The 26,741-nt window shown below is 36.6% G+C and overlaps 1 protein-coding gene across 4 annotated transcripts in view; it reads right to left on the reverse strand.

Annotated features, from left to right (window-relative positions):
- LOC115440547 (tyrosine-protein phosphatase non-receptor type 61F) overlaps window positions 1-26,741 on the reverse strand; it is a 73,844-nt gene that overhangs the window by 41,586 nt on the left and 5,517 nt on the right. For all 4 annotated transcript variants that reach the window (XM_037443780.1, XM_037443778.1, XM_037443779.1 and 1 more), the window contains exon 2: window positions 16,367-16,528. In XM_037443780.1, coding sequence (XP_037299677.1) covers window positions 16,367-16,528 — 162 coding nt within the window. The remainder of the gene's footprint in view (window positions 1-16,366; window positions 16,529-26,741) is intronic.

Genomic DNA, 26,741 nt, shown 5'->3' on the forward strand with positions numbered 1-26,741 from the left:
ACGCCATCAGACCGATTTCACTATTTTTTTTTGTTGTTGTGTTTGTTATTGTCAGGAGAGGGTTCCTATGAATTAAAAAAATCAAAAAGTTGCGCGGAAATTTAGAAACATAAATTTTATATAACTGTCAATTGTTAGAAATAACTGTCAGCGATTGACAGAATGCGCGTTGTAAATTCATAGTTAAAACGGAACAACGTCTGTCGGGTCAGCTAGTTAGGGATAAAATTCTTATGGAATACAAGGCATAAGGTAAAACAAAGTAGCCAGCACGGGTTGGCAGGTAGGGGGAAATATAAGGCTAACCCGTCGCGATCCTCACCGGTGAGGACATGAGCCCTGGCCTAGCTAACCTACCAGCCTTTCACAGCTACCCAAGCGATGACTACCCGAAGACGAAAGGCAGAAAGAAACTCCAAAAATTTATAGGTATTTTTTAATCATTAGAGCGACAGTGTGGCTTGCACTGCACATGTAAAGCGAGATGAAGCCCAAAGAAAATGTTGACAGACAAGAGTTAAAAATAGCACTAAATTCGGCGTAATTATGCCAGCCTGATTTAATTAAATTTTTTCATATTTGCACGGCTTAGTAACCCCACTGCATCTGATGGTAAGTGGAGTGGACTCAAATAGAATTTTGACTGACGAGATATGATTGCCCCTCGACAGCCCACAGAATTATGCCAGCCTGTTGGAAAGGATATACAAATGCTAATCCCAAGACACGACACTTACATGAACCACTTTAGTGGGTTTTGACACCCTGTATCCGGTGGTCGCTAACCGAGCGGATGTAAAATATATCCTACAAACAGGAGAATATGTATTAGCAAGAGTGTTGCTTGAAATTCGACGAGCATCTAAACAAAATTCCCTAACCTATATTGCTCTCGTTTAGGACCGACAACTCACTACAATCTATGGCAGTGTAAATGTTCCTCTGTAACGCTGATTTATCGTCAACTAATTCACATTCTCGTTATCCTACCTCGAGCTATACATAATCACAAACTGTACATCTGAGGAACTCCGTAACTCAATGTACAGGTATGTCGCCGGCACTTAAATTACTAAACCCAAATAAGATGCAATAACCCGTCTATCTTTTCCACGGAAAACTTACACGTCCAAGGTTTAGAAGGTTTGACGGTAAAGTCTTGAATACATCGACTAAGAGAAACATGTAAAATATGTAAAAACTTTCCGAAAATATATACAATTTCCTTTTACAGTGTGGCCGGCATGCAGAACGAGTACCGAGAATGAAATGGCGATATAAGTAAGACATTTTCCATGAAAACGTAAATGATTAAATTCTGCTATTAATACGGCTTGCAAATATCTTTCATAACGGATCACTTTTCGAAAATTTTAATATAATGTTACTATAATTCATTTTTCAATAAGCATATTGTAAGTCGATTATATTGCGACAACATATTCCGCAACATAATAAACGTCGTTAATCAGTGTGAGATGCATGATTGTGGTGAAATGTAATTATTATTACATAATTAAATGGCCGACAAAATATATTTATTGTTAAATTATTTTAGGTAGCACGAGTAGTAGAAGTAAAGAAAATTTTGCACTGGACTACGGTACATTTAGTATGCAACATGAATAATATTTTTTAAATACATTCCACGCGTTATAATGTTGGAACTCAGTTCTATCTCAACTTTATCCACATCGCTAATAATACCCAGTAATATGCAAATGATCTGTGATCTCAATAATTTCTATTTTAACGTTTTAAAATCTACTATTTCGATCACGTGCGACTTCTAACTAGCTATTCCCGATTCAATTTGTCGGATGCATTTTACTTATATGCGCTATTTAAAGAAGAATATTATGATTAGTTTCTTATATGAGACAGTCAGTGTACAACCGCGATGTTTATTTCGAACACCGTCGAGGTTAAGTTTTACTATACCTAAAAATGTGCAATGAAACTGTATGTTCTTTCTTGATAATTTTGAATCCTTAATAACCTCTTCTATTTGAGACTCGAATTGTAGGAAGTCAGACAGGTCAAAAAAGTCTTTACAACGGTCTCTATGAGTCTTTACGACTCGATCCCAATCATTATCAAGATTTATTTGATAAGTACCTTCTTTCACAATTATAATTAACTTTCAGCAGTCATTGTAGAATTTATTGAACTATTTTGGATACGAATTTCATTACATCCAAACCAGTACCATAAATCTGTATGCGGACATCTCATCCAGAACGGTCTGTATTGCGCCGTGCATTTCTAGTAATTGTTGAATTAAAATCGTTTTATTCCGTGCACCGTGCCGGACGTCCGCCATTGTCGAAAACCACAGTCCATTGTAAGTGATAACTCAAAAGCAGTAGATATGTATGGATGTTTGAAGTAAAAGCTGTAACCGCTCAGAGGATTTCGATAATGTATAGAAAGCAAATCGAATTTTGTACTATCTTTCGATAAGAAACTAGCAGAAAAAAGCGTCAATACATTAGCATCACTTTACTGTTGCAAGGACATCATTCCCACTCTACTTATGTTCTCTTAAATTATAAAGTGCAGTACGACAGGCTTCTTCTATAGTTTTATAAAAATAAAAACCTAAGTCCATAACTTTACGTCCGAACGAGCCTCGCCATACTACGCCAAAACTTCACTTTTACAATATTTCATATAGTTAATTTAATTAGACAAGACTTGATGCAACATTTTCTATAAATCTTTCCGAACGGATTGACGATATTCGAAATGATGCAGTTTAAAAAATTCCTAATATGGAAATATTTTTTTATTTCGCCTATTATTTTGGAAAATTATGCTTTATCGAGTAAAGCCAGCGTCGATGTGAGCTGATTTGTGTCGACAACCTGATTTACGAAGATCTAAACATTGTCATTTGAGCTACCTCCTGGTCAATAAAAGCGTCTCTTGACTGGCAACAATTGGAGCCTACAAACGACCTGTGGTGAAGGGTCCATATAAACTGATTCCCGGCGGCTTCCCTTTCTTTATTATATCTAATTATCATTAAAACTATTGTAGATCGCATATTAGTACCTACATATATGTTGTATATGTTCCAAAAATCTAACTCTTCGCAACAGCAAACGATTACGACTAGATGTCTATCATTCAGTCAAGCACTATCAGAAGCGAAGGGCAATCATTTACACATGGAAATCCTTAGATAACATTTTATTTGCCCTAGATTCATAAAAATAAAAAATACCAGGTTATAGATTTAATATGGCCCTTGGACTCTCCCACATGCCAATGATCCTTGAAGTCCCTTGCAACATGAACGTCATTATCGCCTCTCGAGTATCGGTCGCATACACCTTAATTAACTTTAACACGATAGGGGACCATGGATTATAATAACACGTGTCCTCTCCCATTCCGTTTAATTAACAGCGAGTGCCGTGAGACAAGTGCAAGGTTGCCGATCACGTCACGTTTAACTGATATACTGCACTAGATAACGATGTTTTTTATTTACTAGGAAACGGATGGAATTAATGCCTTAATTAGAAAATAAGAATAAAATAGCGTGCGTCATTTGTATATCGAAAACTGCGAGAAACTGCCAGTTATAAACAAAGTGTAAATCCAGCAAACCAATAATTGTTCTACACTCATTTGTCAATAGGTACTAAACGTATCTGCCGAGCGCGCTTTCGTAGCATAATTGCTACGAACGGCAAAGCTGCTACAAAGATCTACACTGCTACGCGATCGCTACATAAAATCCGGCGGCTACGAACCAATCGGACTCAAATTAATACATTGGTAATTTTAAGCAGAAAACTGGAATACCATTGACAAATAGTAGCGTAGTTAAGATTGTAATATTTGATGAGTTTCCGCAAATCATAGACTCGAAAATCAGACTCGAGTTTTATTATTTCTAGGCACGCATACAATCATTTTATAATGAAAACAAAGTTATTGAACCGTGCATGGATGGAGCTTGTGGCCTAATGTACATTGCACACACGACTGCTAAATATCAACAGCTGTCCTAAAATAATGCGACATGTTTTATGCATTACCTGTATCTGTTTTGTAATCTTCACAACTATAATAATAATTGTGCTACGTCATATGTCTAATATATACGGTATTGGTGGAATGCATTTTGATGTTTTATTTTTATAAACGACTTAAAACATACCCTGCTTCCAAGTTGCGCATTACCCAAATTGTTGCAACTTATAACACAGCTTTCAGTATGCAAGTTTTATATTTTAAAAATACAGCAAATATTCTCTCACGCGACACGAGCTTTACAGCATCAAAGAATTTCCGATTCGAAAAATGCCAGCTTTTATTTTACTATTTTCACGTTATCCGTCAAAACGTATTGTCATGAAAAAGGAATTTATTTTTCATTTTCATGACGCTATATTGGTAATTTAATGAAGACCGATTTCTATAACATAACCTTTCGCGGAAAATCACATTGCAATACAAAGCCCAAAAGCTATAATGATTAATGGATTTGAAATGAAAACCTGCAACTGACGTTTGTTATGTATAGATATGTATATTAACGAATTAGCCCCTAACCCATCTGGTCGCTCCAATGGTTTACCAGCTTTTTTACCAGCCAACTTATCTATACTATTATATAAAGCTGAAGAGTTTGTTAGAATGCGCTAATCTCAAGAACACCGGTTCAAACAGAAAAATTCTTTTAGTGCTGTAAAATATATAGCGTGACTTTTATAACGGAAAACATTCATCACGTGCCGGAGCCGCGGGCAAAAGCTAGTAATTTCATATTATGTTCTTCGGACGGACTTACTAAATCTAATATTTAATATACTGTTGAAATGTTAATTTATTTTGAATTGTCCTATAGGAATTAACACGTAAATTACTTTCTTTTATTTTTAAAACACTGAAAGCGCAAATGTAGATATGCAATGACAACCAGAATATTCGTATACAAGACTCACTACTTTATCAAACGTAAATAATAATGTACTACGATAATAAATACCATAATGTACCGGACATACCTACAAATACAGATTTCGTGCATGCCAATGCATTAACTTAATCCACAAATACAACGGGAATCCGATTAGGAAGCGCGGGCTGACCTTCCTGGAAAGCCCCCATCCACCCCACTCCGCCCACCATAGGCACGCCAATGTCATTGCTGACACGATCCCCGTGAGATGCAATGTTATTGTATACGGTAGACCGGTGCTTCAGTGTAGCCGCTACTCTAAGGACACATACAACTCTTAAGCCAAACAATTATTGCTACCAATAATCATACGCAATTTGCAATTATGCTAGCAATTATAGTTGGAAGATTATTGCATTATACTGTTCAGATAAAGGCGAGAACTTAAAATTGACGAATATTTCATACAAGAATCATTACGACTACTGTTCACAGTTATTGGACCTCGGACATCTGTTTTTTTTTACGTTGGCATAATTTGTCAAAATTCTTATCATGTTTTTCTTTTAAATCTGTAATTATAGATATCGAGTCATGCCTAAAAATCGTACTATCGCTCTGTAAGTTTTGTGAGAAGGAAAAGACTAATTATTCCTTTTAAAAATGTTCGACAACGGATCGCTGTCATGACAATTATGTAAACTGTATTATCAGCTATTACTTTATCCTCAGGGTAGCGGAAAAGAAAAATATATGCATAATATACATACATGTTTATATGCAATATATCATCAGAACACTCGGGGAATAACGAAATAAATAAAAAATTAAACATTAATAAAATATTTCGTACAGGGAGGGGGATTAGACAAAACATTACCTGGAAACGTAGATCTCACGTTAGCTAACTTTACTGCTAGAGATAAAATATGAGACTATTTACACACACGATGCCGTTTTTTCTCGAAGATAGTAGTTTATTATCTTTAAAAAACTCTTATGTGATTATTGCTTAGGTCAAGCATATATTGGCCGTCAACACGGGAAAATTGCTTCGCCATTGCATATTCAGACGAGGCAATTGCTATATATCTTCAATTATCGTTCGTACACGATAAAAAATTTGATCCATCTAAATGAGACGTCTGGTTGATATTGTGTTTGAGATCATAGTATGCATGTTTGAGTCAAAGACAACATCATAATATTATAACATTATATGCAATATGTTTGTAAATTGTTGCATTCTATGTATAATAAAAATGAAACATCGTGTAAATGAACTCGCACAAGCGATAAGCTATTACCGCCAGTACGGCCGGTGCGCCAGACTGGCCGGCACATCGGTTTAGCCGGCTCATAACATTCTATTCAACAATGCAGCGCGCGTCGGCCTTGACCTAGAAACTCTAGCGGGGGCTGATTAACATTCTCTTGGATAGGTAATAGGTATATATGATAAAAATCCCATTAACTTCCCAGAGCACAGGGCGGAGCGAATTGTTTGCACTAGTTATGCGAATGATGTTTGTATGCAGTTAAATAATTTTTGAAGGCTAGAGGTGTGGAGCAGCTGCATCGGGGAGGGCGAAACGTATTATTGAGAATAGGTCTTAATCACACTACTGGGGTAAAAAGAGATGATCACGTTCTTATAACATGACATGTGAAAGGAGGAAAGAAAGCAAACAGTAAACAGTATTTAAATGGTGTAATATAATTTATACCAAATCTTGATATTTATGAAGTAGCCACAAAACAAAGAAAAGAAACATATTTTATATTAAAATAAACCTATTATACGGATTTTATCACGGTGTTACATATAATTTTTTTTCCTGTTTTAGGGAAAAAAGTAATATTAAAAAAACCGCGATATGATCCATAAAATAGTTTTATATTCATGTCTAAAATTCGCGTTAACATAAGAAATCATTACATTTTCTATAGATAGATGAGTACCTAGAAACGCAGATACTTGGATATCAGCGTAAGTGGATGGTAATGTTCCACCACAACAGTGCCACGAGGATCTGGATCAGCATATGCTAAACAGTATGTAACTGAAGAACATATTTTGGTAAAATTTTTAAACAATATTGCGTAATAATATTCTTTACCGCAATATGAGTAATCAGGAATCATCAGGAATAAGGGTGCATATTGAATAAACAATTGTATTATAGATATTTATCAATAAAAAACAAGCGTTACCCAAAATACAATACATAATATCTCTAGCATACTTTAGTACCTAATACTTTATTTATCAAATAGGCGAACACTGCAGTTATGATACGTTAAAAGAATTTAAAAAGAATTATTATTATTTCTTTATAACATTTAAGGTCATTAATTATATTACTACGGATATATTAACATCTTACACGTGCTACAGCACAACATATTGATATATGAACAGAAATCGATCAATGGGGATTAAAGCTAGCGTTGTAAACAACTTTCTCGACTGGATTTCCGCGAAATAATAATTCCATTAGAATAAACAAAAGGTTATAAATATATAAGAACACTTTTCACATATATGAAACAATACATCACTGGTTATTGGTTATCCTGCCACATTACAGGACAAATTCACATCGAAATTGATTTTCGACATAAAGTGCAGGTTATGATGATTTCTGATGGCACAACTGCCACACAATCTCCACACCGAATCCACGCCCGCGCACGCGGGTACATTTAACGCGGCTCTAGGCACACAATTCTCTATGTATAACTCTTGGTTGTAACTGCATATTGAAGTTGTTGAAGCCTCGCAAACATTTCCCGGCCCTTCTCCCCTCCGCACTTCCTAAGCGGGTTCCTTTCCTTCCCCTTGATAATAATAATAATATCAGCCCTGTATTATATACTGTCCCACTGTTGGGCACGGGCCTCCTCTACCACTGAAAGGGATTAGGCCTTAGTCCACCACGCTGGCCCAGTGCGGATTGGTAGACTTCACAGACCCAAAAATTCAAACTTCCTATAAAGAACTTCTCAGATGTGCAGGTTTCCTCACGATGTTTTCCTTCACCGTTAAAGCAAGCGGTAAATTTACAAAGAATACACAGATTTTTTTTAGAAAAGTCAGAGGTGTGTGCCCTTGGGATTTGAACCTGCGGACATTCGTTTCGCCAGTCCGTTCCACAACCAATTATGCTATCGCCGCTTTTTTTCCCCCAGATATGCCCTCCCAACTTTCCTCCAAGCCCTTGGAGTTGCTAAGCCGGGGGATTCCACTATCCCATTCGCAGATTTCTCCTGGTGTTGACTGCAGGTTCTGAAAACTATCTTTATCTACAATACATCGATGGTGAATGAACTGACAACCTCACAAATAAATGCAATTGTACGATCGGGGACTGAGATAACGATTTTATGCTGTTATATCTCTGGTTTTACGGAAACGTTTTGTGGTTATCGCACTATTACTCGCATATAAAGTGGAAAACACAACCAATTAATTATTGGTCTAACCGAGCATGGCAAATTTTCAGCATAATGTGGTCATCTGTAATTGGTGAGCGGTTGATATAGCTATTTTGTTGTTATATACGCGGCTTTAAGGGTAACCTTGCTATTATCGTACTCGACATGCTTGCATATACAATTAAAAACCCTAAAAATTGTTGATACAATCGAGACGGGCATATTATTTAGTTGATGAACTATCATCGTGGTCCACACACGCGTTGAAAGGGGAATTGTATTTTGCGATGTAAGGTCCTGTGTCACAAGTTTTCGTTGTCGTATTAAGCAACTTGTGTAGATAGTAGTCATTTTATTACCATTTATCGGGCAGCTGAGGTTCGAGTGTGTGTTATATTTAGCATATACGTTAATAGACTAGAAATCACTCAGAAGTTGTGAAACAAAACCTAAATAGAAGAAAAGTGTATTCCAAAAAGTCTAGTTTTGGAATTTGAGCGATCTCATTAATCGCAAAATTGATTGTTGCTCAGATCAAGCCTATGCAGACGAATTGACGGCCGTCCTATTGATAATACTTACATTTACTTATGTATCTATACAATTCTATCGCGGAATATCTTTAACGTCATTTCAAATTTTTTATGAGTGAGGCGTTACGAAAGACATTCAATTATAAATCACTAGAAATAAACAACACTGCCTGAAATAATACACGACATTATACACAATACAATTGAAATAGTCGGCAATCGCAAACCCAAATTCCACACTAAGATACAAGACTTGGCATCCAAGGGACTTCCAATCCAATCTCATAATACCCATAACTGTTGTGTTCCGGTTTGAAGGACATTGTAGCCAGTGTAACTACTGGACATAATGAGAGTTAACATCTCACGTCTCACAGGATGGCGTGTGCAGTGGAATACCAAACAATACTTTGTAATTCAAGATGTTGGATGGTGTTTTTACCGCTTACGGGCGGTCGTATCGCTTACCATCAGGCGAACAGTAAGCTCGTCTCGTCATTCAAAGCAATAAAAAAAAATTGGGTAATATTTGCGGATTCGTTTGTTGTTGAGTTTAATACCTTCGCATAAATTCGCTTTGCACTAAATTCGCCTAGCCAAATAGATAAGCATTATTCTATAGCAGTTAATCTTCATTTTAATAGAATTCGTTTGCAATAACAAACTGACAAGCGTCACTTTTTCATAATGCTAATTAGATTTTGTCTGAATTCCAAGGTAGAAATACAGTTTCTGGTATAGAAATTTATTTACAAATGCAATACCCACCACGTAAGTGACGAACACATCCAAATTGAGATTGATTCTTACTGTACTAAACTTAAGATTTATAATTGAAAAATTATTGTCACTAACACGGTATCGCACTATCCCCGATAAACGGATTAAAGCTGGTTTTAAACCTACTGCCGCCTGCAGCGTTCGGGAAATTGCGCAAGGTCTACTCGTTCAATATACCTCAGTGTCTGAAGACTAAAGTCTTCAAGTCCATGTGTGTTACCAGTGATGACATCGGCACTGAGACGTGGCCTCTAGACCGTATAAGAAAACTCACAGTCGCTCAGCGAGCTATGAAAAAGACTATACTTGGTGTTTCAAAAGCGGCGATAGCCTAGTTGGGTGTGGAACGGACTGCCAAGACGAATGTCCGCAGGTTCAAATCGCAAGGGCATACACCTCTGACTTTTATAAAAATCATGTGTGTATTCTTTGTGAATTTATCGTTCGGTTTAACGTTAAGGAAAACATCGTGAGGAAACCTGCACATCAGAGAAGTTCTCTATAGGAATTTCGAAGGTGTGTGAAGTCTACCAATCCGCACTAGGCCAGCGTGGTGGACTAAGGCCTAATCCCTCTCAGTAGTAGAGGAGGCCCGTGCTCAGCAGTGGGCAAGTATATAATACAGGGCTGATATTATTTATTATATTATTATTGGTGTTTCTCTTCGTGATCGGATCATACCTGAGGTGATGCATAGAACTACTCACTAAGCACTTTTCTAATTACTATGCAAAAAATAAAAATAAAATACATAAACTTGTGAAAATTCAAATATTAATTCTAAAGTCGCAATAAATATTTGTACTATGAGGACTGCTTTCATAAATATTAGTGCAGACCGTTCCCTTATCTAGTCCTGTGATTCAAAGGAAAATCTTAAAACGATAAATAGAAATAGAAATCTGCTCGTCATCTTAAGATATACAGTCTTATTTATAAACTTGTTTTAACGTAAAGACGTCATTAAAAATTGCTTAAATATTATTTATTTAAGGACCTCCAACGAAGGATACACGACATATAATAAAAACAATGTCGTAGCATTTTACAATTAACAATGTGACGTGCCTCTTCAATTATAAGAGACCACAGCATGCAAATTTATATATTGGTTTTAGTGGTCAAAACCATCATCGGTTTCCTAGTTTATATCTTATTAAGAGGCAAGATGGCGGGTTCTGACTTACAAAGCATTGTGCAATTTTTATAAGTAAGATAGTATACACGATAGTCTGATAATGGCCAGTTTTTATATAGACCACATTATTGTTTAAATCGAACTAGTAAACTGACGTTTGACGCCTGACAGATAATACCGGGATACCTACCCAGCATTCGCATACGAGAAACCACGAAATGAAAAGTTGAGGTCAAATTATGTCTGTGTTAGCCAAACATTATTTATAACGAGCTTTTACTTGCAGCTTGACGCGCTTCAAAGCCTTTTGTCCGGAATAAAGGTCCCGTTGTGGGAAATACCTGAATTAATATTAGTCTATATTAATCTAGGACTTAGTCTATATAAATATTCAAACATTACCCCTAATATCGCTACAATTAATCGCAGTATGCCGATTGCTGGCGACGGGATATTTGTTCTTCGCAGCAAGGTATAAAACCCGCCATAATGTCTCACCAAATGCGTGACATTCCAGAATCAATATACGAATATGTTGTTTCAAATTGGCCGGCATAATTGTAACGACTGGCGAGGGGGACATCTCTCATCAGTCGATTCTATCCTGACCCAACATCATTCAATACTACGTGCACAGGGTTCACTGCCGGTATAAAATATAACTTTAATCATATTGGCGTTAACCCAACACAAAACATGTAACCTGGTGGAGAACTCAACAGGCGCCTCACTTCGCATGCAGCCATACACATCACACATCATCCTGAGAATACCTATTGTGGTCCGTGCGACGCTGTTTACGTACGCTAGATTATAGTTCAGTGGTAGACTTACACTAGGGTTTATGTTTGTATTTTATACCTCCGCTATTATAAACATAGGCTTAAACATTGCCAGGCAGGTGGATTTTCGCTTAACACAAACATACGAGAAAACGACTTGCTAGATCCTTTTGTCATAATAAAAAAAAAGGTTTACAATTTGCATATAGACTGAATGTTCAATTTGTATCGACACGGTCTGCGTCACAAGACTGATATTTAAATTGGGCGCTATTAAACAAATACTAATACGCGCAAGCTGGTCACACTTGAGTAAGTTAATAGAATAATATTACCATATCAACATTCTTCGGCCCGAGACAGGTCAATTTATATACGACGAGAAAAATGCAGTTGCCTACTGTCGTGCAAACTTTGCAAGTATTTACTCTCCATTATGTTAAGCGTTATGAAATTAATTAAATAAGAAGATAAACAAGATGCACTGAATAGTCAATTAACAGATTTCCGACCTGTCCAATGTCCAGGTAACCGTAGTTTGGAACGATTTTCCTAGTAAACACACCGCATCTAAAATACACACACACTCACGCGTTTATCCCCAACGGGGCAGGCGGAGGTGCAACCAGGACTCCAAAGTTTCGCCATGTGTGTTCCGACCCATGACGTGAAATGAGGCGAGTCTATCGCTATACATTGCACAAATTCTAGATTTGAAACGGATACTAAACAGAAACATCGAATATCGCTTTCCCGGTCCCAGGATTCAAAACTGTAACCTCAGAACGATGTAGTCCTGCATACGCAATACATCTACGCCACCGTAACAGTCTGAAATATATCTAGTAGCTTAGTTTAGCTAAAAAGCTTTCGACTTTGATCGACATTTTTTACGTAGAGAGTAGATCCCGAAACTGACACGGGCTGCATGCCGAAAAGATTCCTTTATACATTCCGGACATTTTTTTAAGCCAGCGCTGTTTTTAGTAAAGCTTTGCTAGAAACTCCGCTGGCGTCCACTCTACACGTGACCTGTCTATCTAACTTTTAAATTTTATTGCCAATTTTGCAGCTAACTCCGACATTTTCAATTCGAGTCACAAAGTTCCAATAATCCACGAAACAGGTGCTCGATCCTTTACCGGATTGGGAATTAGATCGGCATTTACACTGAACTTTCCAAGTAGACTTAATAGACATAAAAGATTTTTCATTTTTATTACAGGAGCTTGGTCGTAACTTCATGACCATGCCACTCCATACGTTCGCTTTCACTTTTTTCACTTTCACTCTCTTTTCACTATGTTAAGATATTTTTTTGATTAAAACCCTAGCCTAGCCCCTTCCGACGCAGAAACCGACAAAAAACTATGATGCCACATTGAAAACCCAAATTATGGAGTTCCAATGCGGATGCACTCCGAAAAAACATAATGCAAGTTGTCTCTGACTCCATAGTAGGAGCTATTTGGAGAGTCAGTCTATTTTTGAGGTAGACTTAATAGACATAAAATAAAAATTAAAATACATACATACATACATAACATCACGCATTTATCCCCGAAGGGGTATGCAGAGGCGCAACTAGGGCACCCACTTTTCGCCAAGTATGTTCCGTCCCATGATGTGATAGGGGGCGAGCCTATCGCCATATCGGGCACAAATTCCAGACTCCGGGCTGATACTGAGCAGAAAAACCCAAATATCACTTTGCCCGACCCGGGATTCGAACCCAGGACCTCAGAGCGCTATTGTACCGGAATAAAAATTAAAATAACAAAAAGAAAACTCGAAGTAGCCATCTGAAGAGCCCTACACAAATATATCTCCCGGAAATCTTAGCTTCGAGCGATGTTCACTATTAATTCTGTTCGTTAGTGCCAGTTTTGGAATAAACATGGGCCGCCCGTCGCGAACAATTTTCCCGTGCGCCAAATAATTTCCTATTTCATTATAAACAATTATTTAGCCAAGGTAAGCCGCGAGAGTTTTCCTTGAGCTGATTTCAACTAGATCGAACATTTCTATAAATGCAAATTCAGAATCATTAAAGGCCCTTGTTGTAGCGTTTGATAGTAGACCTTATATATAAACTAGCTTTTGCCTGAGTTTAACGCGTCAGACAGGCATACAGATGCAGAAGGGGACTTTGTTTTATAATATATTTTTTAGAACTTATTAAAATGAACAATTCCGCCATACATATTTCTTTCGTAACTTTAAACGTTTACTCCGCGCGCGAAAACGGAACCTCTCAAGAGGAATAAATTCTCCTCGTTTTTGCAATATTTTTATTAATGCTCCGCTCCTATTGGTCATAGCGTGATGATATATAGCCTATAGCCATTCTCGATAAATGGGATATTCAACACATTTTTTTTTTAAATTTGAAATAGTAGTTCCTGAGATTAACGCGTTCAAACTAACAAACCTTTATAATATAATAGTATAAATAATAACACGGGGGATATTAATAGTGTGTTGTGGGCTGCTGCGTTGGGAGAAGCGGGGGGGCAGGGTTTTGTTAAAAAAGTATTTTAAGAGTATGAGGGGAAGTGTGTAGCACCAACGTCATAACATAGGTAAAAACTCCTTAAATAATTAAAAAAGAAATGCAATCTTCGAACTGGCCATACGAAGAATAGAGAAGCCATATACTCGTATTATAAAAGATATAAATAATTTGTATTAGAGTGCTGCGACAAATTGTTGTACATTGAAGAAGATTTTCAATGAGTAGCTAAGCGCGTAACCAAATAAATAGTTTGTATAGAGACGGTGACACTGACTTTATATAATGGTATAGTTACGTATCTTTATCATATTCGCTTTTCAAATATTTTCCATAAATAAAATATTAACTTAGAATAAACAGACAAAGGATGAGGATTAAGTTTTTATAAAGCTATGAATTATAGCGAATAAAAACACAATTCTACGAAGTAAAAGTCGAAAGCACTAAAAAACGATGTATTAGGGAGGCGAGTTTGTAAAAATAACTTAGTCTGGAATAATAATCCCTAGATTGTTAAAAGAAACGTGGAGTTTTTAAAAAACGTATCAATTTCTTATTCGGCGAGAATCGGAACGAGCGGGCCATTCGCACCGCAAACAAAACTATTTACAGCGTGGCTCAACTACATAAACGCAAACACTTTGACACAAAATACTGATAGAAAAATAAAATTTGCTGAAACGTAAGATCATGGAATACACAAAATGGAATCGTTCGCACGGCCCGCTGCAGCGTTCAAGTTACACTAGACGATGCTGTAAGTTTATTATAGATATTCTATTTCACACATACTTGCATTTTATATATTTTATGTGCGATTTAGCATCGTATAAATTAGAGTTAAAGGTGACAATCGAACGGAGTGCAATGTTAAAAAATTCTTTAAAGAGCTGCTTAATAATTAGTCTTCATTATTAAAATAAAGGCGAAGGATTTCCTCGAGCTAGTATTTTTTTAGTGCGAATTAAAATGAACCGTGTAGTGTTGACGCTCAAGTTTCATTATTGTCCATCTCATGTTATAAATTTAATTAAGTTAAATTTTTATGAACACGCATCTTGAACGAATCAAATAATTTCTCTAGAATAGACTTGAGGCCACGGTGGATGGAACTAATTTATTCTTGAACAATGGGCCATAGGGCAGGTAGAAATGTACAGAAGACGTGAAAGTATTATGAACTATATTCTTTATTTATAGGCCTTTGAAGCTGAACTGATATGAGTTATCTATTATTGGAAAATATATTTTTATAGACTAAGTTTCTAACTACCCTTATTTATCAATAATATTTTTTTATATTTTCGTTGTAAAAATCATACCTATATAAAGGAATAATGAAAAGACGTCTATAATTGGCATAGTAATCTTTATACCACAGACTGATAGTTAAAAGTGTTGTGCCAGCATTTACTAGTTTTAACCCATCAACATTGAACATTAATTGAAGGGGTCGCTGTGCAGCTGGACGCAGTCTGTTACACGCCGAAGCTAAATTACGTCGGCCTTTATGCTTTGGAATGATAAGACGCCCAAACCACGCCTGACTTTAATCACAACACCTAACCATAAAATGTACTGACGCAGATATATTACAAAACACTATTAGGAGTACAATGCACTCGTCATCCCGTGTTATAAAAATTAAATCCCACAAAGCCAAATAGAATTTCAAAAGAGCACAACAGGGTTTTTACATCGCTGTATACTGTGGACTTGCGCGCGCGCACCATCTCTTTCCACCATAACAAAAGCCCTTAACTAAGATCCGAGGCGGGCACAAGTACATAAAACTGTTACTCGTTTTTAATATGATATAATTTGTACTTACCTGGCAGGGTACTCTTGGCTAGTACCCATGTTGAAAAGACCGTCATAGTCGATGGTTCCGATGAGATGGTTGTGAGATGTTTAAGACACCACGAAATAATTCTGGCGACATTCAACTGTCACAACCTTTAGTCTTCGGACTAAAAACACTCAGGTCCAGTACAGTACCTGGTATGTCGCAGGAAGTCTTACCATAGCTAAAATATACCCTAAATCATCCTCAAATCCACCCATCCCTTCTGGTCACTATACTGGCTAAATGTTTCCCACGACGGTTCCAGACGGAAAATTAACCTATTTTTATTTAGCTTAGCTCATGTATGCCGTCTGATGACGGGATAGGGGGCGAGCCTATCGCCTCTTATATGAAGAGCTAAATCCTATTACGATGTTCTTAAAAAAGCTCGACATGTTCTCTACAGCATCACTTACCTTAACAAGGTTGGCGTTGATGTAGTCGCTCTCGCTGCGCTTAAGGATCACGCGGCTGTGGTCGTAGGGGTTCACATCTCGGTAGCGGTTCAACGGCTTGTTCTGTGGCTTCCTCGCCTCGGTGCAAGTGTAAGGGTACTTCTGGCATGTCTGTCCAATTTTCTGTCGACAAAATACTCCTTTTAAAAACTTTTTTTCATTTATGACCTGTATTGGTCAGAGGCATTAACTCACACGTATTTAGACATTTCTCCATGGGGAAATATTCATAGATACTTTCGTAGCTCAAGAAGAGACCGGACCGGACTAATCAGAATTCATCGGTAAATTGTCAACAAAACAGCCACTGAATCGAACTTAGTAAATTTTCCTAAAGTCGCATATCGTCTAAAACCCTTTAGGGCAGTTAAAACAATTAAATATAATATCCAATCAATAAGTACATTCCTATGTACCCTATTAGAAGAAGAAACGCAGCTCAAGTATCGTACGAATATACGGAAAAATTGCGCGAAATAATAGCATTATTCAGGCCGGTTTGCTGCAGGCTTAAATTCCCTGGCTTCCTAATCCCCATTCTCCTTCCAAAAGGGCAACAATGCGCCAACGATTCCTCTCTACGTGGGAGCCCGTGGGTGGTAGTAATCGATATCACAATGTGACCTTCAGCTACAACGAAATACAGACCTCGCCAATAACCCTTGGATATTTCTTAAGTTCACTTACTATTTAAAAGGTTGTTTACTACAACGTAAACTAATATCAAGCCATTTTCAACTACCTGTATATATTTTAAATAATTAACTATATAAGACATTGTGTGAAAAAGATTAACATTTACTTTTAAAAGGCGACGACGTTAAAAACGAGCAATGATTTAAAAAAAAAAACAGCAAAAACAAACGCACCTAATATAATGACGTTGATATTCGCACGCGTGCGCGGAGTGCCGACCTACCACACGCACGTCCGAGTTATATATTCAATCGTACACGCATGACATGACAAACTATTGTATTGTATATTGACAAATAACAATCATGTTTACAGAGAGCAAGACATAATGTCCATTATGTGCGCAAAACGATAGACGTGCTGTACGTTCGATTACCGGCATGGATAATATGAATATTCGTAAGAACACAAATTATAATTAAACCATTTTGTGGGATAAATACTTACTGATATTTTTTAACAGATCTCAATATATTTTTCAGTTGATTTGGCATCAATTTTGAAGTAATAATAAAACACCCAATATTAAAATTCTCTTAACCGATCATAAATACAAGTTTATTTTACTACGTCTAAGATACAAGGGCATAAGAACCTGTAAATAATTGTGAGTAAAACTATATGTCTACGAGAATATAACTCGCTGAAAAAATAAGACATTTTACAGCCGGCTCATTACCCATTGTGCCATGGAAACTGTTCAAAGAATACTCAGGGATTCCTTTAAATGGACCCAACACTGATAATCCCACTTAATAATATTTAGTTAAGATAACAATATTGTTTCCAAAAACCTTGCTTTGAAATGACGAACAAACTTATGTAATACTTCCATTCGCATTGTTCTTGGAAAACGAAGTGTTTGTATTGTTGAAGAGTTTTATGAAGTGAGTAGGCGCCTAGTGGTCAAGATCGACCGAAATTCAAAACGTTTTTAAGTTTGAACGTCATTGCGGATCTTCTGCACTCCTTCTCTATATTATGAACTTTATTTATACATCTCGCACTCGTCTGAGCGCCGAATATGCTTAAAAAGGGTTACAACGTTTTTTGTTCATTTTGCTGGTTCCAGTGGACCTTTATTTTAAGTTTCGCAGAGGAAGTGATTATGTTGGGGTCACCGTGCCTCTTACAGCTCAACATTATCTGCTACATTGATAGCTGAAGTCAAGCCAATATTTTAGTATTTTACTATCAAACCGCAAAAATTTTCGTTGACCCCAGCTTGCGAATTGAGGACCCCCATTTATTGATCACTCCAACGTAGACCCCCTTCAAGTCTCCCGTGGACCCCTGGAGGTCCATCTGGACCAATTTGGGAATCAGTGATCTATACTAATATTATAAATAGGGAAAGTTTATCTCTTTGTAGTAATCTCTCCAGTTACTGAACCGATTTTGAAAATTACTGATACGAAGCTACAGTACCCCTGAGTGCTTATAGGCTACTTTTTATCCCGGGAAAATGTAAAGCGGGACTTAAATCCCGGAAAAACTTTTTAATGCAGACGGAACGGGGGGTAAAGGCTAGTGTATTAATAATAATATAAATTCTAAAATTTCTGAAGATGTTCGCTATTAATCCAAATTTGGCATATACTCCATGTCGTGGGGTAGTTAGTGCTGATACTTCCTTCCAACCAGATAATTTGCTCAATAGGAAATATATTGTTCTTTTTTTAAACTGAAGGCTTGGTATCATACAGACAGCGCTATGTATCACTATATTGATTTAGTTAAACATGCTTTCCGATTTTCTATACCGGACAAGTACATGAGAAGCGAATCCGAGAGTAAGACCTGGTAAAATATATCTTAAAAGGATACTGACAAAACGCATTCAGTTGAGTGTTGCCAAGTTTTCGGTCACCGACCTATGTAAACTAACGTATTCGGTTACCGAATTCGGTCAAATCAAATGCGGTCGACGTATTCGGTCACTGACCTGACGTAAACTAAACGCATGAAAGGACTGTCAACTAAAGCTTATTCGATATTGATGGACAATCACGTGAACTACTACCTCATTGGACTGATGGGATACTTGAGCTACGAGTCGTGAGGCACCGGGTTCATTCCTGAGTTGGGACATCACGCGCCTCGCGGTACTGCTCATATATCCGCATGGAAATCATTTACTTCATTTAACATTACAAAAGACATGCTTCATACATTTGTCTTTGTAGAGAGTATAATAGCTTAGTTTTTTTTTTAAATAGAGCTAGGAAAATCGACAAAAACATCGTTCTGTTTCAAATACTATCGGTTGTTAGTCTGTGAGAACGGAAAGGGAGTTGACAACATGGCGCACTTATTGGCGGATGTATTAACTCCTGCAGCGTTTAGGGTTACCACGTACTCTAAACCTAAAAAATATAATAATATGTCCTGTATTTAAACTAAGAATATGCACAGTGCCAATATATATGATTATTTATTTACTGTGTTTTAATGTTTTTGACGTGACAACCCTAATATCATGGCCGTCGCCTGAATACGTTTCTCTTGCAGTATAAAACGTTTGAAACGTTAGCTATTTTTACAATGCTAATATTTACTCGTCGAGGTTTAAATCTAAAAGAGTTCCTCGACACAAACATATGTACGCGCTGTTTGTTGCGCAAACCACTTTTTCGAATATTTTGCAAAAAGGATTCAGGCGGAATCGCCTGCAGATCATAAAATCCCTCTGAAGACCGCGAGGAAATAGCATTAAAAATACGTACATCAGTGTCCGGTAATCGAACCTCATATCTATCAATTCATAACCTCTATACACTCTTAATAGACCAAAGAGTAGACCGCTTATTCATCAAAAATATTTTTATGAACATCCAGCTCTGACGCGAAACTACGGATCTTATTTGTTAAAACTTCAAAGTCGGTTTGCAGCATCCAGCACTGCGTTATGTGCCAAATCATTTTCCAGGATGCAAGAGTCACTCACCTATCTCCTCGAAGAGGTAGGCAGAGTTACAAGAATACAATTTATCGCGCATATTTTAGATATGATACGGGCGCGCCTACTGCATATCGGACATAAATCACAATACCAGGAACTATATATCTACTATATATCGTGTCTTTCAAAAATCCTCAAATCTGATTAACCGATCTCAGGAATCGACCGAAGACCTCACCGCTCCACTCAATCAGATCCGTGTATTTGATAAATCGCATTGGCTTTACTGTTTAAATAAACGGATAGCTGAGTGTCACGTGCCGAGACGGAGGTTGCGGATTCGAACTCAGTCCCTGGAAGGGCAGTGCGAACAAATAGCTCTATATAATTTTATATATTGCACGCTAGTAATTGAAAATATATGCCTAACAAAATACCTATAATTTGTTCTTAAAAAATCGCTAAAAAATATATATCCGGATAAATAAGACCCTGGATGGTACTTTCCTTGAATATCATTGTATTTTTTTTAATAGCCCATAACCAAAAACGTTTCGCCATTTCTACCCAAAACCATTCACCTTTGAATTTTTTAATACTCGCTTTAAAGGTAATGCAAAACGTCGTGACGAAGCATGCTCAATCATTGACGTATATTCTATAGACACGAACGTCCATATAAACTATTTGTTCAAAATCTGAAATAAAGTGGCAACCAAAACGTCACTGTTATAACTTATTTATTCACTTGAACAACAAATAATTTTACTTATTTGACTAATATTTTTTATTCATATCCAGGTTTACACTTAGACTCGAATTCTTATATTATGAGCGACACTCCGTACACAACCACAAGCTGTCAATATTGACACCATACTAAAGCAGTTGTGTGGATTTCAGTTTAATTCAGTTGAACGCAGTATATAGCTAGCCAATATAAGGCTTACTATTCTCATCCTATTTGATTTTGAAGAGTTCTCTGCTGCATCTTCGAAGTTCAAGGTTCAATGTTCAACAATATAGTAACAAGTTGAACTTATACTGAATCCAACACAAAAAGAATCACCAACATTCTATTTCATTTTGAGGTGTTCCTTCTGCATTTTCGTAGTCCAAGGTCTTATATAGATTCGACCTGGAGAATCGATCAAGATTTTTTAATAAATTAAAAACAAACATACAACTTGCAAATGACAAAAAAAAATACTATTACCAATTATGGTATAATACAAAATTTCTCAATTGCTATACAAAATTTATTTCGGAACTTTATATCCTACGGTACCCTAAAGCTTGTACAGCCGGGAAGCATATCATCCCGCCGGATACTCTCGTGCAACGAGCCGGGATATGCACAGCGCGAATGTTTTGACTGACGCGTAATCATAACATATTGGCGTGTTCCCGACGAGTCTCAATTGACTTGGACATGATAGGATTTGTTGTTTGTTGTCTCGTTGTTCTAATGGGTTGTGCATCGAAGGTTCAGGGTTCAAGCGACATTAAGACTGTAATGGAAGAAGTGTATGAGAGTGGAGAAATTAACGCTAGCTTCTTTAGTGTTTAGACCCGGAATTAAGTTATTTACTTTGCGACTCTATTTAATACCTACACTTTATTTGCCCAGTAGGTTTTTTCCACGAGTCGCTTACCATTTACCTGCAGCCTTCGAACTTTCATGACATATATTATAAATGACTTAATTATATTTCTGAATGTTCCGCATACACTACTGATATTGTCCGCTTGAATTCCCTTCAAAATACTTATTTCATTTGAAACTTTAATTTAACTTTTTATGTTTGTATGTATGTTCGGGCCGAATCTGACAGCTGAATTTTAAAGCAGTTATCCTCAATCGATTACAATCAATGTTTAGCTACTTGACGTCATTCTAAATCCAATATCGCGAAGGTCCAAGGTGATGGACTTGTATGTTTCATGTACACCCAGGATATGGGTATCAAATGAAAGGATTTGCTGAAGAATACAAACAATAAAATGACATAACCCAAACTCTAATATGGCGGACTGCCCAAGATGGGGGATAAGTTTTTTTACGCACTTTTATGATGTGGGTACTAAACTAAAGGTTTTGCTGAGAACAGTATTTATAAACGGATATCTGCGTTCCACCCTTTGAGGAGATAGTTTATTACTGCCGAGCTCAACGGTAAGATGTAGCGGGGTCGTGTTTTAACTACTAAAAACAATCCCGGATTTGGATGTACCACTCTAAAACTCATTTATAACAAAAGCACAGCGTCTTGGCAAAAAAGAGAAAAATTGGAAAATAAGACCTATCCTGCTTACATTAACAACTTTGCAGAAAGCTCCAAGTTGTTAGAAACAAAAAGTAAATGAAAGACAACACATACATTAATGACTATTCTAAGGAAACCATGAAAAACGCAAAGCAAGAGTAAGTAATTTTCGCGAAAATGAAATAGATACCGGGAGACACCAAGGCCAAAGGAAACAACAAACACTAGTAAGAAAATCCAACGGACGGACGTTTTTCAAAGTATGAATGAGCAAACCTACTCCATGTCCAAAAAAAATATTTACCTCAACTACTAACCAGAAACAAAAAATTACATAACGAAAAAAAAACACATTCACTAAGCCGGTTGGTCCCCATGGGCAATTAGACCAAAACCCTCCAATAACAAACCAACAACATAATGAAGAAAACAACACCAAACCAAGTCTATCCAGGCAAAAGACTAACATAGAGAGAGATAGAAACATACAAGAATACACATTACTGCTCTAAATGTATTAACATTAAAAGAAAACTTATTAAATGAATGAAATGAAACTTATTAATTGAATGATATATGGCGTTATGGCGTTACAAAACGCCAATTGGAATATTCTCGACCTGAGTGAAATGCAAAGATTGGAAGAAAATTGTTGCGCACCCAGACCTGATGTCCTACCATATAGGGGAGACCACAGGAAAACCCTAGTGTGGGATTTTTAGTTAAAAAAAACCCTACCTAAGTACTTAAATGGATTTTATGGTGTAACGAAGTGCATTGCATTAATAAATTTAAAGCTACCAGATTACAAAGCCCCATGGAAAATTGTCCAGATCTATTCACCCACTGCATGTTAAAGGTGAATGTCCATGGAATAAAGATGCAATTATAGGACCTTACAGTTCAAAACATAAAAGCAGGAATGGTAAAATGCTCATGGACTTTGCAATGAAAAATAATCTGCCTATATTAAACAACATATTCAAGAAAAAGAAAAATAGAATGTGAACATGGTTGTCACCAATAGTAAATAAAAAAATTAAATTGATTTTATAATAAATCAGTAAACTGAAATTCTTGCCAAGTGTAATTGTCATCAATAATATAATTTTAACACCAACCACCACATTTTCAGAACCCAAGAACCCCAGACCAAAAATAAATCCAGTGAATATAAAACTTAACAAATATCTATGGTTATGGGCTCCTTTTTCCGCACATAGCCCGTAAAAAAGTCGGGCCATTGTGCGTGAAAAATGACAAATATCTAATAGAAGAAATAGCCAATTCACTTAACTTAAACTTAAAGATTACAAAAGATGCCTACATACAGGAAAAATACACTTGGCTAGAATGTATAATTACAACCATTACTTAAAGAGAAGAGCAACAGGAAAGAAAATTCAAATAATTGGTTGACAAATATATTTACCAGAGAATGAAACAGTACCTTACAATATGCTAGAAGAAACGGAAAAGCAATTGACACAGGAAAACAATAAAGCTCCAGGGCCAGACGACATAAGTAATCAAATACTAAAGGAAAATTAAAGCAGCAATGACACCTATACTCACAGAAGTTTGATCAGCACAGAAATCATTCAAAACAATGAACTGAATAAATCATAATGCTTATATTCAAGGGAATCACTGTAATATTGGAAACTATTGACTCATTAGTTTAATCTCTGATATTTATAAGAAATTCGAAAAGTTTATTTTATAAAGAACAGAAAGGAAACTAGATGAGCAACACCAATAGACTGGCAGGATTCCGGAAAGATTTCTCGGTACTAGACCACATACATAAAAAATATGCTCAATACCAGTTTACATACTACATAACTTTTATTGTTTACAGCTTTCGATTCTCTTGTATACTAAAAAATCTAAGAAGCCTTTAAGGAACTGGATATAGAGTACAAATAATAAGTATTATAATAAATATTTAGACACTGTTCGGCTTGTATTTGACTAGAAAAGGAAGAAAATATGTTTCAAATACAAAAAAGCGTGAGACTGGGTAATCCTCTATCATCAATACTTTTTCTGGCCGTACCAGAAATTATCTTCAGAAGTCTGGAATGGGGAGATGTGGGTATAACTATTAACGTTAATTAAAAAGCAAACTATTATCACATGCATCCTGCCTGTATTGGCATATGGAAGCGTAACATGGGCTTTAACAAATAACGTAACAAAGTCTTCATACGCGAACATGTCATGAAAAGGAGTCTGATAGGGATTTAAAGAAATAAGGAATAGCAACATTATAAGCAAGACTGAGGTACATGACATTACTGAAAATAACGAGACAAAACTAGAAATAGGCAGGCCACATGATTAGAGGAAAGTATAAATGGAGTTAATAATCACACAATGGTACCCATGGAATAGAAAAAGAATGAGAGGTAGACCACAAAGGTGGGATAATTTTAGACAAGTCGCGGGAATAACATGGGGTAGAATGGCCAGAATGGAGAAGATTGCAGGAGACCATTGTCACCTGGCAAAAGGACACACAAAAATGCAAGATAAGAATACTATATAAATAACCAATAAAGAATCTTGTGTCTGAAAAGGGCTTATAATAAATAAATCCCATCCCAACTCATATTATATTTATATTATACTAGTTGACCCGACAGACGTTGTCCTATCTTAACTATGTATGCACGCGCGCATTCTGTCGATCGCTGACAGTTATATCAAACCACTGACAGTTATATAAAATTAATATTGTCGTTAAGTTGTCTTAAATTTCCCTATTTTCCGCGCAATTACTTAAATTTTTTCTTTTATAAGAATCTTCTCCTGATAATAACAAACAACAAAAATAAATAATGAAATTGGTCCAGCCCTTCACGCGTGATGGCGTGACCAAGAGAAATAGGGATTCATTTTTATGTATATAGATAGATAATTGTGTTGAGTCAGACACAACATAGTAGATAGTAACAAACTAGTAAAGCGCGATAGCCTAGTTGTGAATAGAATGGACTGTCAAGCTAAGGTCTGCAGGTCCAAGATATCTACTCTGACTTTTCGAAATTACTTTAAACATATGAATTATTTATTGTTCACTTTAACAGTGAAAATATCTAAATTCTTAATAAGAATTTCAAAAGAATGTAAAGTCTGCCTACCCGCATACAGTCTGCATATTGAACTAAGGCCTAAACCCTCACCGTAATAAAGAAGGCTAGAACTATAAAGTGGACAGGACATAATATGGAACTCGAATTATTATTATATTAATGATTATAAAAACTATCCTTATTAGACATTATAAAACCAGTGCAAGCCCACGAAAACTAAAAACAGATGGCAATCCAAGTCATAATTGATATTTTCTTAAATTGTACAGACTTGTCTCATTGTTTTCAAACTGATTTATTTGACCTCTAAATTTAAACTATTAATCTATACTATTATATAAAGCTGAAGAGTTTGTTTGTTTGTTTGTTTGTTTGTTTGAACGCGCTAATCTCAGGAACTACCGGTCCAAACTGAAAAATTCTTTTTGCGTTGGATAGCCCTTTGTTCGTGGAGTGCTATAGGCTATATATCATCACGCTATACCCAATAGGAGCGGGGCAGTAATGGCTAATCTCAGGAACTACCGGTCCAAACTGAAAAATTCTTTTGCGTTGGATAGCCCTTTGTTCGTGGAGTGCTATAGGCTATATATCATCACGCTATACCCAATAGGAGCGGGGCAGTAATGGCTAATCTCAGGAACTACCGGTCCAAACTGAAAAATTCTTTTTGCGTTGGATAGCCCTTTATTCGTGGAGTGCTATAGGCTATATATCATCACGCTATACCCAATAGGAGCGGGGCAGTAATGGCTAATCTCAGGAACTACCGGTCCAAACTGAAAAATTCTTTTTGCGTTGGATAGCCCTTTGTTAGTGGAGAGCTATAGGCTATATATCATCACGCTATATTCAATAGGAGCGGAGCAGTAATAGCTAATCTCAGGAACTACCGATTCGAACTGAAAAAAAAATGTTTGTGTTGAATAGTCCTTTATTTGTGGACCGCTATAAGCTATATATCATCACGCTATGACCAATAGGAGCGGAGCAGTAATGGCTAATCTCAGGAACTACCGGTTTGAACTGAAAAAATCTTTTTGTGTTGGATAGCCCTTTGTTCCTGGAGTGCTATAGGCATATCATCATGCTATAACCAATAGGAGCGGAGCAGTAAGGAAACATGTTGCAAAAACGGGGAAAATTATGAGTTTTGAGAGCTTCCGTTGCCTGCGCTGCGTAAACGGTTAAAGTTATGCAACAATGATGTATGACGGGATTGTTTCACTTAAAAAGTTCTAAATAATATAACAAAGTCCCCCGCTGCATCTGTCTGCCTTAACGTGTTAAACTCAAAAACTACCTAACGTATTAAGATGAAATTTGGTATGGAGACAGTTTGAGACCCTGGGAAGAACATAGGCTCCCGGGAA

Source organism: Manduca sexta, chromosome 27 (assembly GCF_014839805.1).
Source record: "Manduca sexta isolate Smith_Timp_Sample1 chromosome 27, JHU_Msex_v1.0, whole genome shotgun sequence".
Classification (NCBI taxonomy): Eukaryota; Metazoa; Arthropoda; class Insecta; order Lepidoptera; family Sphingidae; genus Manduca; species Manduca sexta.